We start from the raw sequence: 17,492 nt of genomic DNA, 5'->3' as shown, positions 1-17,492 counted from the left end.
ATGGACTTATGTCTTTATTCAACCTCAAATACTATGTTACTATGTTACTATATAAGGATGGGGCAATCTTTGTTCAGGCATCATCCAGGGTCAGCATATATTTCATGGAGATGTCAGATCACATATGACACAATCATCTAATGCTGGTGTCTGTGCAGCTCTTGGTTGTGTTTATCAATGCCTGGCACAGATGAATCCCTGATGCAGGCTCTAACCATGTGACTTGTACATTTATTATGTTGTAGTCTAATCACTGGAGGAGAGGAGACTGGTGACATCATATATCATATATATACAGTATTGTATAAGCTGACCCCAGACCCCAGTATACCTTCAGCTCGCGGTATACTGAGCCTAGGGTGACGGGAGGATGCTAGTTTGTGTCCTCCCATTACCCTAAGGAGAACTATGGGGAAAAGCCTTAACCCCATAGTTCTCCTTTAATGTGGATTTTGGTTTTCTGACACACTACCAGAACAGTTTTATGAATATACCGAACATCATAATATTCATGTATGTCTTGTCATGTTGATTAGTATTGCTTCTGACCTGAAGAAGAGAGGTTAACTCTCGAAAGCGTGTCTTTTTTTCAACTTAGAGATTTTATTCATTTTCCAGAAGGTAGTGAATAGCCGAACAGTGTTCGGCTTACTTCACTTCAGATCGGTCATTCACTCGGCTGCCCTCTGCAGCTTCATGAATAGACCCCATAGTAAACAGAGAAGGAAATGGAAAAAGACATGCCTTGGTCCTTATCATACAGGTTACAGAACTTTGGTTGATAACAACAAGAGACGAGTAAAGCAAGTAAAATGCAATTATAATCGAGCTCGCACCATTATGATATGAATAATGATATACCGAAAGTATCATACAGGAGGAGTGCCTCTAGGACCTCTAACCACTGGTACTTGTTTTCCTCGTTATGTACCAGAAACCTTAATTCTGAAGCAAGTAGTGGCCCCTACTCTGATATGGGTTCTTAAGAAATCATTACAAAATACTTATAGTCCAATTAAGAGTATAGGCTTGAGGTGGGTTGTAGTATGAGTAAGGCAAGGCGATGGACATAGGGGGGGGGGAAGAAAGGTAAGGCAATATCTGTCAAGAGTTGAAAGTTATACTCTTTGGTGTTTGTTACAACACGATAAAGTTATTTTATATATGTGGTAACATAACTATTATTGTATTCCATCCAAAAGAACGTATGAGTGGTTGAAGGTAGAACCTGGAATTATTATTGTGCACTATTTTTCATATACACCAGCCAGGCATCCCATTGGCAGTGAAATTTAGATTTTGCGCTGAAGTTGCTGCATTGGGTGATAACCTGCGGTTAGGGACAGATGAGCAGCCCTGGATGCAAACAGGTAATGGCTCCTTAAGTGATTACGTGTAAATAGCGATGGACAATCATGGACAGGTTCAGCTTGTTACTGATTTGTATAGGTTTCCTGTCCACAGCTGATCATAAATATCTAGCCATACTCACAAAAAGTATGCTGATCTGGGTGGTTTATAGCCCTCTGCACCTGAGTGAATAAGCACCTTTTAATAAGCTGCCTTTTTTATTCCATTTTCAGAACTATAACATATCTATGAATTCTTACAATCAAACCATAGTCACTGACTTTATTCTAAGAGGAATTTCTGATGACAGTGAGATGCAGGTTCCATTCTTCCTTCTGGTTCTGGTCATTTATCTCATTACTCTTGGTGGTAACATGATCATTATTATTCTGATCTGCCTGAACCAACACCTCCACACACCTATGTACTTCTTTGTGGCCAATCTGTCCATCTTTGACATATCTTGCTCCGCAGTCACTCTTCATAGGGTACTCACTAACTTCCTATTAGATGATAAAAGAATTTCCTTCTTTTGTTGCATGGCACAAATGTATATATTCTCAGGCTTAACAAGCAATGAATTACTTTTACTGTCGGCCATGAGTTTTGATCGTTATGTTGCAATTTGTAATCCTTTACGCTACCACATGGACATGAATCCTAGAGTCTGTTCACTGTTGGCTGCCATATGCTGGTCAGTAGGTATAGTACAAGTTCTTCCTATTGCTGTTGTACTGTCAATCTCCACCTGTTACAAATCTAATGAGATCAATCACTTCTTCTGTGACATGATGCCTTTGATTAAACTGTTATGTGATATTTCATTTATAGAACTTTTCGTTTTCATAAATGCAATGTTTTATGCTACCTTTCCATTCTTGTTCACTTTTGCCCCATACATACCTATTATATCAACCATACTGAGGATCCGTTTCAGCACTGGTAGACGTAAAGCCTTCTACACCTGTTCCTCCCATCTCACTGTGGTCATCCTTCTTTATTCCACCTTAATCTGCCAGTATCTAAGACCAACATCAATGGACAAAGAAGACTCCAATAAACTGTTCTCATTGTTTAATACAGCTGCTCTTCCCATACTAAATCCTCTAATTTACAGCCTAAATAATAAAGATGTGAAGTCAGCTTTAAAGAAGAGTCTGAGATAACTGTCAGAGTGTGCAACTCTTTTTTTTTTTTAATTTGCAGAGGAAGTAGTCCAAAAATATCTAAAATCTGCTGCAACTTGTTTGGTTGTGAAGCTTTGTCAGAACATGAGTATGCACTATGCAGCAATAATGGATACTCACAAAACATATCTGTTATAGCATACATACAGATATTTTACTAACATCCCCCATAACTCTGAGGGCAACTGGTAGTACAATTTGATTCTTACCAAAAACTAGAAAAGAATGTCCCTGCACTTCACCCAACTGAGCTGCACTTCACATTTTAATAAATCAGACTGAATAAAGGTCAGATTCCTTGGAAAAAGAAATGATGTTGGTTTAAGTTAAAGGCTAGAAGAGGGCATGGAAGATCAACAAGGTGGATTAACAAATTCACAATAAAGCAATACTCTTTCTATATTTCAAATTAGTGTTCGAAATGTTTATCTTGTGGGTTTCTTTCCTTAAATAATAATCTAAGAATAATTGGACAATGATTATCCTATGTGATTAGGGTTCTCTACAATTACAGGTATATTGCTTAATGAAGATGTCACTACCAAATGTACTATCTCAGTATACACTCAGGAAAAAGACGGGTTTAATGTAGATAATAATGCAAGTAGCTCATTGCAAAATATACCACAGTGGTTGGCAGAAGCCGGGCTTCAACATAGACTTGAAAACCTTAATGCAAATAAAGCATTAGGGCCAGATAACCTGCACCCCAAGGTGCTTAAAGAACTCAGCCAGGTTATAGCGAGACCATTATTCCTCATTTTCAAGGACTCCTTAATGTCTGGTAGAGTACCAAGTGACTGGTGGAAGGCTACGGTAGTACCGATATTCAAAAAAGGGTCAAGATGCCAACCTGGGAACTACAGACCAGTCAGTCTAACACCAATAGTATGCAAACTGTTAGAGGGAATCATAAAGGACTACTTAGTAGAGTTTGTTCATGATAATGGTATAATAAATGATAATCAGCATGGATTTAGGAAGGACCGTTCCTGCCAGACCAACCTACTAACATTCTACGAAGAGGTAAGTAGAGATCTGGATGGAGGGAGGCCGGTGGATGTGGTATATTTGGATTTTTCGAAAGCGTTTGACACAGTACCACATATACGCTTACTACACAAGCTGAGGTCTACGGGCATAGATAAAATGGTATGTACATGAATAGAGAACTGGCTACAGGAACGTGTCCAGAGAGTATCGATAAATGGCTCCTTTTCAGATTGGTCAAGTGTTAGGAGTGGTGTGCCTCAGGGTTCTGTGCTAAGCCCCATATTATTCAGCCTGTTTATTAAAGATATTGGGGAGGGCGTGAATAACAATGTTTCCCTGTTTGCTGGTGATACTAAAATTGGGAGGGTAATAGACACGGACTTAGACACTATACCATTACAGGAGGACCTGGATAAAATAGGGGAGTGGGCAACTATATGGCAGATGAGGTTTAATGTTGATAAATGTAAAGTAATGCACGTTGGGGTTGAATATAGGCAAGCGGAATACACATTAATGGGAACTCCACTAGGGAAGTCAGAAATGGAAAAATATCTGGGGGCCATTGTAGACCACAGACCGAATAATAGCCTGCAAAGCCAGCCTGCTGCAAACAAAGCAAGCAGAGTACTGTCTTGTATTAAAAAGGGAATGTACTGTCGAGACAAATCTATAATTTTGCCACTTTAGAGATTGCTGGTTCTGCCTCATCTGGAGTATGCAGTCAAGTTTTGGTCACCAATCCACAGAAAGGCTGTCCTGGAGCTAGAAAGAGTCCAGAGAAAGGCAACCAAACTAATTAAGGGGCTGGAGGACCTAAGCTAGGAGACAAGGTTACTAAATTTAAACATGTACCCGCACAAGTGAGGAAATTAAGGGGGATATGATTTTGATGTACAAGATGTTCAATGGGGATAGCAACATCAGCAATAAACTTTTTACGGAAAACTCCATTACAAAGACTAGAGGCCACCACCTAAAATTGGTGGAGAAACGATTTCAGCACAAGGGGCGTAGGGGCTTTTTCTCAGTTAGAGCGGTTAGGGTCTGTTACTTGCTGCCGCAAGAAGTGATTTCAGCTGAGAGTGTTGAATCATTCAAAAAGCATTTTGGCAGTTTCCTCAGGGACCATAACATACAGGGGTACAGGTACACTTAAGAACAAGATCACACAGGGTCTCATACACATGCATACACATGCAGAATCACATACATACACGCAATAGGTTGAACTTGATGAACCTGTGTCTTTATTCAACCTTAAATACTATTTAACTATGTACCTAGGTATGCAATTTCTGTGGCAGTTTATTATATTGTACCTTCTTGAGCTAATTATTTATTTATGATTACTAAACATGCTTCAGTTGTACTGCAATCATAGTATTGCCTCTTGCATCACTTTTATGCATCATAACAGCACAAAAACACATATGAAACTTTACTTTCACAGAAGTAAAATTTACTTCACTGAATAACATTTGAAGTTGTGTTGTAATGACCTCTAGAGACAGCTGACGTTACAGGTACAGAGATAGATAAAAAGCTTGGAATTCATAACGGAACACTGGTAGATGAATGCAAATTATTGTTTTTTGGCTACAGCATTTGCAGTATAACCAAAGTTCAAGGTGAGTTATTATATTTTTATGTCGGGTGAATACAGAATATAGAATAAACAGCTTCAAGTTGATCTCAGACATTTAAATAATAGTTGAAAACTATTATTTACCCACCTATTCATATTGCTAGGTAAATTCACGCACACAAACACATACATGCAAAATATAACTAACACAGCTATACCAAAAAAAAAAATATACCACATTAAATGATATAAATAGGTAGTGTGCATATAGGTTAGTCATATATATAGTTGCAATCAATATAAATGTATAAAAAGTATAGAAGTACAAAAGTACAATAAATATAAATTCATAAACAAGGGATAATCTTCCGTATTTGCATATACTGTATATATATATTTTTCTCACTCTTCTATAGAGTCCAATGTATTGTGATAATGTGACATGAATCAATGCTTGAAAATCCTCTTATAGAACCATACAACACTATGCCCCACCACCAATGGATTCACCAAGAACTCTAAGACCTCTAAGTTTTTGGTAGGTCTTAGATCGACAACTTATTTGCCACAGTAAACATCCACTGAGAGTAATGGAGGACCAGATCACCACATCTCACAAATTAAATCTTCCGGCAATGGTAGTCAAATAAAATGAAATTTCATAAAGCTTAATTGTTTATTTATAAAATTGCATTTAGACAGAAAAATGCATCTGTTGCATGTGCCTGAAGAAGTCCAACAGGAAGAAACACATAGGGCTGGGTTAACATGCGTTATCACACTACAAATTCAATCCATTTGAGTCATATTGGTAGAAGATTTGATTTGTTAGATGTGATGCCATACAGCATTGGATAATTGAAGTGAATATGCACACATTTTTTTGATATAGGGTGGTGGTCAACTTACTTTCAGACCTTTATATTACCAAAGGGTTGCACATAATATTCAATGAGTATGATGCTATTGGAAACTGTCAGAGACTGCAGACATGAAGCAAGAGATGATCAGAGGTACATGCTACAAGAGATGATCAGAGACTGCAGCTATAGGAGTTGTTGGAAACACGCTGGCATGAAGCACAAATATTATAGCTCCTTTACAAATTAGTGCTTCTACATTCATGCTCCCTACAGCACCCTTAAAAATGATTTGTGCCACATTTGATATTCCACTTGATATTCCACTCAACAAGCTCCATTATACAAGATCATAGGAAAAAACAAAACAAGAGAAAGGGATTAAAAACACAGTAAAATGTAAGATGGCGTGAAAGCAATCAACCAAACTACTAGAAGCCAGGCTAATGAATGTTGCTACTTTGCTAGCCTTAGTCAGTATCTATGTAGGGAAAAGCTATGTCTGCAGAGGCCCTGAGGGCCATACAACATGTGGTAAGGGCCTCAACCTGGGCAGCAGGCCCCTAGAATGTATCGGGTCTGTATGGAAATGGTTCTGCTCAAACCAGTCCTAAAGGATTGCTGAACTTAGCTATCAGAGATGACAGAGCATGAAGATTCTGAAATATTTCACTTACAAATACTGTACAAATCTCGATAAAGCAGTCTTGCTATACAAATCTTAGTAAACAGGCATTAAAAATAGGGTAGGATATATAACAATAGCTCCTTGTTCAAATTAGAATCCAGGATCTTTATAACACAAAATGCCTGAGACAAAATGGAGGAAAACACAGATGGAGTTGTCAAACAAGCTTCAGTACAAGTCTGAGGAGCATTCGCTTTAGCTTCTGCCTAGCTCTGGATTTATTTATTTCCATCCCTTCTAGGTCACTTACATTACTTACTATAAGAGGAAGTCCAGAGTGATACCAAGGGGCCTAATGATAAAACATTTGCTGTGCGAATATGCCAGCATCCATGGAAAAGTCACAAACAATAGCCCTGTCAATGTTTTTCAAATGTGCAAAGGTTATTTTTACAAAATATTTATTTATTAATTTTCAAATTACTTCACACAGATACATTAAAATCTTACAAACAATTACTCCACTTAAAAAAACATTCTACATTCATACATACATAATGATAATAATTAATCCAAATCTATGATTATAGAACAATACACTTTCCATACCCTTCCCCTCCCTCCTCCCTTACCGTCCCTCCTACCTTACCATCCCTCCTCCCTTACTATCCCCCCCACAGAAAAAGGAATGAGAATCTAAGTTCTCACTTCTTAGTAGCTTATCTCTAAGGATATGTCTACTTCTTCATCGATCTAATGTATTCCCTCCATGGTCTCCATCTCTCCTCAAATCTTTTATAGTTGTCATATAATCGGGCCGTAAGCTCCTCCAATCGCACAATGTTATTCATTTCTGCTACCCACTCTACCATCTGGGGGACCTTTGTTGTAAATGTTATTTTCTGATATTTAAGGGGAAATGTAACATTCATTTGGTGAATAATATTTGTTTCATTGATGTCAAATTACATTTTATTGGAATGTGTTAAATTGTATGTAAACCCAAAGACCAAAATGTAATATTTTGTAGCTTACCCATCCTCATATGTGGTGGCTGCATTTGTTTTATTTTTTATGCATTTTCCCTTTATTTTCACCTGGTGATCCTGCCAGTAATATACTTTCAGTCTTAGGGTGACTACACTTAGTCCTCCACTGAATCCTTGAAGTAGCAACGTAGCCACCCTTGGGCAGCAGCATTGTCAACCTGTGCAGAGGCAAGTGTCAGATGAACTGACTGACAATTGTAAGCATTGAACAGCTACATTGGCTGGACAGCTCTGTCTGGTAAAGGAAGGTGAACTACTACAGCCTTACTGGGAGGATAAACAGGTAATTAAACTATGTTACAGAGGAAACTCAAGAAAACAAAGACTGCTGTGTTAATGTCACTGACGGACTATATCATATACTGTATGTCGTTTGTTTTTATTTTACCCATAGTTCCATTTTTATTATTATACTATTATTATGTTATTAAACGGATTTCTGGTGAATATAAGTAGTACTGGATGCCACATATTTTAAGGACATTCAATCCTGAGGGAAAGTACCCTAAGAACATTCAATCAGAAGACCCTAGTTACATCTGTTCAACAACATTTCTTTTCTACGCATGCATGAGCCATTATTCACATTAAAACTAACATTTCAATTTGTACCACTAGACAAACAATGATGTTCACATGGAACAAAAGAACACTCACAGGGTTATTCACAAAAAGGTGAAGAGTTTGGAGAAGGCAGGAGAAGTGAACAATCTAGGACAACATAGCTGAACTGGAAAGTGAGCTGAATTGGATAATTTTTCCAAATCGGCTATGTTGTCCTAGATTGTTCACTTCTCCTGCCTTCTCCAAACTATTCACCCTTTTGTGAATAACCCTGTGAAATTTACACAACATCCACAGCTTTAAACAATGTGCAAAACACCCCTAAAAAGAATGCACAAATGCTGGTTAATTAACACAGAATGGATCACATGCAGTTTTGTATGGCTATGCTAGTTTATGGATAGACCCCTAACTGTTTATACTCTTGCACTGCACTTTGTTAGTAACTGAAACATCTGAAAAGCTGAAAAGCATTGGGACATTATAGCCGAAGGATCGGCCGAAGCTGCGGCCAGATCCTTCGGCAGCTTCGTGAATAGACCCCTATGTGTTTTATGGGCTACAGTTCTCACGTACGCAGTCCGTTCAGGTTACGACAGAAAAATACTGCATGTCACATTTTGTACGGTCAGGAAACCATCCGGAAACACAAAACGCATCAAAAACGTGTCAATAACGCACTGCACTGCAGCAAACATACTGACAACCCCACTCCAGCAAAAAAAATAAAATATATATTTTTTTAAAACTGGAACGCATCAAAAACACGGCAAAACACATAGCACCGTGTCTGCTGATCAAACTCATGTGAACAGGCCCTTAAGGAAGATGACTACTGCACACCTGTTGGACACTGGATCACAAGGCAGAATGAGGCATTAGTAAACATATACTTCAAGAGAACTTGAACTCTGGGAGTTGTGCCCAAAAACAGCAGTGGGAGGGCAAAAGACCTACCATTTCCTGTTCTACATTCTGTCTCTGTATGGAAGTTTCTACCTTTTTACACACAGGCTTCTGATTCCTCATGTCTGAGCCTCCAGCAAGGAGAACAGTGATCAGCACAGAAGTGACATCACTAAATCTGACTCCAAATAGCCTCAGACTAGCAATCAGAGGCAGCAGTGCCTTACATCTAACACTGAAGATATACAGCTAAAAGACTGTAGACACAAGAGTGCCTAGGCAACCTTATATACCAGAAAGTGCTATTTTACATTAAGAATTGATGGCAAAGGGTAATTTTTAGGGTAATGATTAGGCATAATTACAATTTGTAGACGTTCACCAAACAATAAAAAGCTTCACTTTTTAGTTGAGGTTTACTTTATTCCTGAACAATCCTGAACTCAAAGCCCAGATGACTTTATCATAATTTGGACAGATTATAGGACAACCTTGAAAAAAAATATTATTTTGGAAAGAATAGTTGGTAAGAGGATAAGGAAAGCCTGAAAGAAATTGGGATTTTTTGGCAGAGGAGATATACAAACTCTCTTCTACCAAACATATTAATGGTAGAATTATTTTTTACTTATGTGGCAACACATCATTTCAGCACATTAAGTAAATTGAGCCTAGGAGCTTTAAGGTGTATGTAAACCCTAACAATGATCTTCTCATATTTGCTCCCTTTTGGTCAAGGACCCTTTGACAATAAGTTGTTTTTAGAGAGTTCCTGTTTATAGGCACAAAGTGACAGGACGTACACTGTACGTCTCCCGTCCCGAAGGGGTTAAAGGTGTATATTGCTCAAAGGAGAATTATGAGGTGAGTGACTTTCACTCAGCCTCATAATCTGAGCCGACCTGTGACAATGAAACTGTCACGGGTCGGCTCAGAAGATTGGGAAGTGAGGGAACACATACCGGCGCTCGCTCACTTCTCGATCTAACCGCGCAGAGAGCCGTGACAGGGGAGGGACTGGATTCTCCCCTCCTCGATCCTCCAGCGCTGACTGGCAGAAAAGACAGGGGAGGGGGCGGGTACAGCTGGCTCTGCCTCTAGATAGGCAGAGCATGCTGTCACTTACGCAGCTCGGTGGATCCAGACAGAATTGTCGGGATCTGTTCCTGCTGCGGCGTCTCAGTATACCGCGAACTGTAGCTCGCGGTATACTGAGCTTTGGGTGACGGGAGGATGCTAGTTTGTGTCCTCCCATTACCCTTAGGAGAACTATGGGGAAAAGTCATAACCCCATAGTTCTCCTTTAATGTAATACTAGAATACAAAGTTCGAAATAGTTTATTGCTCTAATAGTCCTCCTAAAACATTTTACTCACCAATTGCAAATTAATTTTCTCACACTCAATAAATGTGTTTATTTTTAAAATCAGGTGCCCTTTAATTGGTTATTTTTGCATGAAAAAGAAAATAATAGTAGAAATACAAATATGGAAGTTTACTTTTCAAAAAGTGAACTTTAGTTCTAAAAGTCTGTTTTGACTTGAGTTGTGATGATCTCTGGAGACAGCAGAATGCAAAGCTTTGGAGAATAATAAAGGCCTTGGATTCTAACTAATTAAAACATATTTTGCCTGCGTTATATAAGGTACATGTGGTTTATCTGTAGAGATTGCTTGGTGTCAAAGTATCTGTGTGATCCTGTGCACACTCTGTCTCCCTCACCAATATTGCAAGATACCACTAAGGACTTGTTATGTTCTTATAAAGCGTGGTGTAGCAGAGCCATACAAGGTTCGAGGATCAGTGGAACCTGCACGTATACAGCAAAATTCATGGCTGGGTCTCCCTAGAAGCAGTGGAGGATCAATGTGCTTCTTTTCAGGAATTGTTAATAGGTTCAATAACTCATGTCTCTTATAATGAAGCATTTGAGGAATTATCAGTGTTAAGGATGAATTGCTTATTTTTACACTGAGCACATTTACAATACAAGAGGCTTCATTGTAAAGGCTTGTTTAATTGTGTGTATCTAACATTTGTGATATCTTCTATACTGCTCACTGAAAACATGTTCTGAATGTACATGCAATGTCTAAAACATTTTGGAGCTATTGCCTAACATAAAGATTGCCTTAGGCTCTCACATACTTGAAACTGTATGTGCAGGTCACAGTAAAATGAACCACCAAATGACCATTATACAGTAAGTTAACTAAATCTTTTTTTATTTTGGGTTTGTGTCATCTTTTAAGGTATAAGCAATCCTAAATGTATGGAAATAGAATATTTTTGTAAGTAGTGCAAATAACTTCAGCAAGTATTATAAGGCACCCACAATTGCACTGGCCATAGACATTTTTAATTTGGCTAATTCCTGTTAATCACCCAAAATGAAAGGCATATGGGTGGCCCTGTTGGCCCTTCCTGGCCCAGAAATTTTTTTACTGAAAAATTAAAGAAGCAGGGTTGAAAATTGTTGACTGAACAGTGACCGGCCAGGAGCTAGCTGCTGGAATACAATAGCCAGCAGCAGGAGACTTCTCCATCCACGTTGCTTAGCATAGATGGAGGAATTGAAATGAATTACATTTAAAAATTAAATGTGTATGGTCAGCTTTACTTATGTAAGATTTGTAGATTTGTATTTCTGAACCTTATTTAGCTTAAGTTATTTTGTCTGATTCCGAAATTGCGAGGGGGAAGTGTGCACAATATGTAGTCTCAAGCGGTAAGCAGAGTCGCAACCACAAACTTCTCTGTTTTTTCATCTACTGGAGCCCAAGCCTAATCCTGGATTGTTACAATGGCAGATAAACAATGATGAAATGGGTAAATTAATCTCTCACATTACTTTTGCCTTTTTAAATAAAGTGGTATAACTGTTTCAGCAGTTTCAGTGATTGCTGCTTCTCAAGGACAAGCCTTAATGGTCACAATGTCATGCTTAATATTCAAAATCCTTTTTTTTTCTTCAGATTTTAGAACCATTTGATAATTTATGTCTATGTGCTCTGCAAAGCATTGTGTAATGTGTTGGCATTATATACAATAATGGACATAAATATATATACAGTATATGCAATGTCTGTGAATGATACCACTTCCTACTATTTTACACTGAAAGGGATATCAGATATTCCAGAACTGCAAGTTCCGATTGTCCTTCTGGTTCTGCTCATTTATCTCATCACTTTTGGTGGAAACATGACTATCCTTCTCCTGGTCTGCATAGACAGTCATCTCCACACCCCTATGTACTTTTTTCTGGCCAACTTGGCCATTCTGGATATGTGTTCCTCTACCACCACTCTACACAGAGTTATCATTAATTTTACATTAGGAGATAAAACAATCTCTTTAATTGGCTGCCTAACTCAGATGTATGTGTTTGCATCTCTTACATGTGATGAACTATTTATATTGACAGCCATGAGTTATGATCGTTATGCAGCCATATGTAATCCCTTACACTATTATGTTATCATGAAACGTAGAAACTGTATATTCTTGGCTAGCATCTGTTGGTTGTTAGGGTTCATTCAAGTTCTTCCTGTGCTTGTTAAATTTATATTTGTCGATTGTTACCGATCCCTGGAGATAAATCACTTCTTTTGCGACCCTGAACTTCTTAAAAACCTTCTCTGCATTTACTCTTATTATTTGGATTTGTGCATTCGTTTGGGTGGCTTTTTTGATGCAACCTGTCCACCTTTTCTAACTTTCCTTACCTACGTTTATATTATTGTCACTATACTGAAGATCCGTACCAGCACTGGCAGACGAAAAGCATTCTACACCTGTTCTTCACACCTTACAGTGGTCATTTTTCTCTACATAACTCTGATTTTTCAGTATTTAAGGCCAACTTCAAAGACAAACATGGACTCCAATAAGCTCTTCTCTCTATTTAACACAGCTGCTCTACCAATGTTTAATCCAATGGTCTACAGCCTGAAAAATGAAGATGTGAAGGCAGCTCTTAAGAGAAAAATTATGGATGTGCTAAAAACTGTTTGCCTATTAAAAGGAAATTGAGGATCTGTTGAAATATTTTCTTCACTTTAAAATCTCTTTAATTATTATGGGCATGTGATATTTTTAAAGCTGCAAATACAAAAAGGTAAAGCTAAGCTACAGGCATATGTGAAAAAAATAATAAATAATGCAGTTAATTCAATTAACAAACATTAAAGTATATGTCCGCCCTGCCAGTTACCTTATATTTGCTCCCTTTTAGTCTGTTTAACATACAGTACCTTTCAAAGAATTTTGTTATATCTGTTTTATAAGTGCAAAAAAAGTACTTGTTGAGCCTGCTAAGGGAAAAGCGAACAGACTATACTCATTTAGTAAATCCGCCCTCACTGTTTCAATAGCTTCTGAGATCAGGCTGTCGGATGGACAGCAGCTGTTAGACTTGCACCATTCACACCCTGACTCAAACTGAAGAAACAAACACAATGAAAATAAAGCTTTAAAAAAGAACTCCAGGCGGAATAAAATGAAACCTTGCAGTGGGACTAACCCTGCACTGCAAGGATAAAGTGCTTGTTTTGGTCTAGATATTAAATGAAAAAAGGTATACTGACCTGAACCTGGGTCCCACCTGGATGCTAGACCGGTCCCCACAGACTCTCTCCCCCTCCACCGGCCTAATAACCCATCAGTCAACACTTCTAATACAGTGAATTAGATGTGTGGACATCAAGGTATGGGAATGGTTCTCTTTACCTAGTTATAATTAGCCTCTTCACGTGCTACACATATTTCTGAATAGTTTTGACTCTGATATAACACCAAGCACACGGTTTGTACATTTTTTTTTATATCTACAGTTATGTCGTACATATGGCTTGTTCCAATGACACCATGGTGGAGTATTTCATCATCAAATAAATATCAGACCTTCCTGAAATACAGATTCTGATCTTTCTTTTAGCTCTTCTCATTTATATCACCACTCTTGGTGGTAACATCACCATCTTTCTCCTGGGCTCCCTAGACAGTCATCTCCACACTCCCAAATACTTCTTCCTGGCCACTTTAGTTATCTTGGACATGTGTTCATCCACCAACACTTTACACAGGATAATTGAATAGATAGTGTTGCACAGTGCTAGCAATCAGCCCAAACCTCAATTAGTAAATTCTATAACCAATAAAAGCTGCCGTGCTAATAATATATATGTGTAAAGATAATGCACGGTGCATTTATCTTAACACTTTACACAGGGTACTTATTACCTTTATATCAGGAGAAAAGACAATTTCAGTCCTTGCCTGTATAATGCAAATGTATATATTTTCATCTATCACAGTTGATGAACTATTGATCCTGATATCTATAAGTTATGATCGTTATGCTGCAATACGTCACCCTCTTCATTATCAAATGGTTATGAATTGAAAAATGTGTGCTATCCTAATCACTTTTTCATGGTTGTTGGGGTTTATTGAAGTCATTCCTTTTGCTGTCTCACTTTTTTTTAGGTGTTACATGTTTAATGTGGTCAACCTTTTCTTTGTAATGTGACAGCACTCGTGAAACTTTTCCTTTTGAAAGTATCAACTTTTTGGAACTTTTCCTTTTAGTAAATCGAATATTTCTTGTAATGTTGCCCTTTTTTGGCCCTTTCAGCCTCTATGTGCTTATTGTAGTTGCTATAATTAAAATACGCTCATGAACTAATAGATATAAAGCATTCTATATAATGTCCCTCACGTGTTACAATCGCCAAAATTAAATGTGTTATAGCAAATACATCACCATGACATCTCTCCCACACCAACATCCCTCACGCATTTCATCACCTGGGCTTAATCATAGATCTATGATTAAGCCAAGGTGTTGAAGTGTGAGAGAGGCCTTGGTGTGGGAGAGCTGTCATGGTGATGTATTGGCTATAACACATTTGATTTTGGATTTTATCTGGAATGTTACCACAATAAAGTTGGATTTTTATGGACATCGTTTTTTGTGCGGCTGATTGTACAAGTATTCTCTTCTGACAATACCGTAGATTAAATTCTATGGAGTCCAATAAGCTTTTCTCTTTGTTTAATACACCAACACAGCAAAAGGATAATGGACTTTTCAGGTACCCACATAAGCGCACACAACAGATAGTATATAAAAACAAACTCTTTATTAACACATAAATAGATTTAAAACCATGCATTAAAAATCAGAAATAGCTGATAATTCTGGCTCCAATAGACACAAATACTCTTATTACCCATGATTATCCAACTCCGGTAGTCAAAAATAATGTATGTCAAAACATCCTTCCTGTGTCTACAACACACTTAATCGAAAAGAGGAACCAGAGTAGTCTTTGGAAATGTTGTACTCTATGAATTTCAAGGATTGCTCCGCTCCGAGTATCTAGTGTATCAAATAACACTCTAAATATAGTGTATCAAATATATATGTACAAAATATTGACCATATTAAAAAGAAGAAAAGAAAACAGAAAAATATACATGTAAAAAATATAAAACATGATATCATAGTTGTCTATTCACAAAGCTATGGAAGGATCTAGCCATAGCTTCGGCTGATCCTCCAGGTAGCTTTGGCCCCAGGACCCCTTCGGTTCAGGGCTGCTGTACAGGCTGTTCACTATAGCCCGTACAGCCCCCGAAGTTGGCCGAGGGGCTCAGTCGCGCCGAAGGCATATGCTTCAGATCGACTGAGCCCAGGGGAAATTCGAAGCTGGCCGAACGGCTGGCCATTAGCCAGCTGACAGCCTGCTTCTGACAGCTGGGCCGAGCCAGCCGTCATCTCACGGCTGGCTCCGGCCACTTGCAGAGAGATCAGCGTCCCTGGTTACCAGGTAACTAGAGACGCCGTTCTATCATTATACTGAGAACCCATCTGAGCTGCTGTAAAATCACAGCAGCTCCGCGGGGATCTGTGTGTAATAACAGAAGGCATCCCTGGTTACCTTGTAACCAGGGACGCCTTCTGTCATTACACTGCAGCTCCTCAGTACACTGAGAACCCGGCGGAGCTGCTGTAAAATCACAGCAGCTCCGCCAGGTTCTCAGTGTGTAAAGACACATGGGCATCCCTGGTTACCAGGTAACCAGGGACGCCCATGTGTCATTATGACGAGAGCTTAGGAGAGCTGGCAGTGATATGAAATCACAAGCTTTCATCTTAATGACAGAACAGCGTCTGCTGGTTACTAGGTAACCAGCAGACGCTGTTCTGTCATTAGGATTAGAGCTTAGCAGATTCGGCTTTCATATCCCCGTCGGCTCCGACAAGGTCTAATTCTAATGACAGCTGGTCCTGGCTCAGCCGATCCAGATGTTGAACTCCTTCTGCACTTTGGGTAGGCCGACCCGAAGCCATCCGATGTACGGCTGATTTCAGCCAATATACGGCTTAAATCAGCCGTACAAGCCTGAAGTGCATAGCCAAATAGTGTTCGGCTCACTTCACTTCGGGTCGGTTGTTCACTCGGCTGCCTAAGGCAACTTTGTGAATAGACCCCATAGTCTTACTTAGGACAATGCGTGTGCCAATAAGGAGCCAGCAAGTCCCAGTGCTTCTGCTAAAACCAGGGCGGCAATACCTGGGCAATTGCTGTCTCCATGCTCAAACCCCTGATTTACAACTTAAAGAGTAAAGATGTAAAGGAGTTAAAATTTAAAATCAAATGTTGGCACATTTGGGCAAATCATTTACATGTTTGTTGCTTTTAAAAATGATATTAAAAGCCTTCCTGCAAATTTGTGTGTGATATACTCTATGTAATAAAAATTCCATAAAATGTCAATCCAATCTGAACATCTTGAAGGTGTGTAATAAATCACTGTGTGCCTCCACCTATAATTAGAAAGCAGGTCACAATTTCCATGTAATAGATAGGTCAAAGAACACATCACTCTTCCAAATAGGAAAGTCCTCCTCAAATTATAGCAAAGATTCTCAAATCATCAGGACTCCAATCCAGCAACAAGTATTATTTATGTTGGGCTAAAAACAAAAAAGTCACTTCTAACAGTGAAATACCATTGTATCTATTAAAAACATAAAAACAAATAAAAAAATCACTACATAAAAATTACCATGACAGATTGTGGATGGAAATCTAAAGGTTGCACTGTAGGGTGCTGGGGGTTATATTTCGATGAAGAGAATGGAAAAAATTGCCTTTATAAAAATCAGATTTACATTAAAATTACTGAGAAGCATCAGACTACAACAACCCATGTACTTTAAACCTGACTGCTTATTTTTTTTACTGTAAGTAACAATCCAATTAAACTCACGTGCATATACATTTAACAGTTAATTATTACCTATAAGCTGCGTCCTTAAAGATGAACATTTGTCGCAGAGTGCCAAGGGAGTCA

General features: G+C 38.5%; 1 protein-coding gene across 1 annotated transcript; it reads left to right on the top strand.

Annotated features, from left to right (window-relative positions):
- The first annotated feature begins 1,598 nt into the window (after positions 1-1,598).
- LOC108794496 (olfactory receptor 8J2-like) lies at positions 1,599-2,516 on the top strand. Its single transcript, XM_018565542.1, has one exon. The coding sequence runs from the start codon at positions 1,599-1,601 to the stop codon at positions 2,514-2,516; it is 918 nt and encodes a 305-aa protein (XP_018421044.1).
- Positions 2,517-17,492: the final 14,976 nt, after the last annotated feature.

The sequence above is a fragment of the Nanorana parkeri genome, unplaced genomic scaffold (assembly GCF_000935625.1).
Source record: "Nanorana parkeri isolate BGI_ZX_2015 unplaced genomic scaffold, ASM93562v1 scaffold857, whole genome shotgun sequence".
In the NCBI taxonomy this organism is placed as follows: domain Eukaryota; kingdom Metazoa; phylum Chordata; class Amphibia; order Anura; family Dicroglossidae; genus Nanorana; species Nanorana parkeri.
Note: the sequence above shows the minus strand (reverse complement) of the source record. Positions and strands in the feature narration are given on the sequence as shown.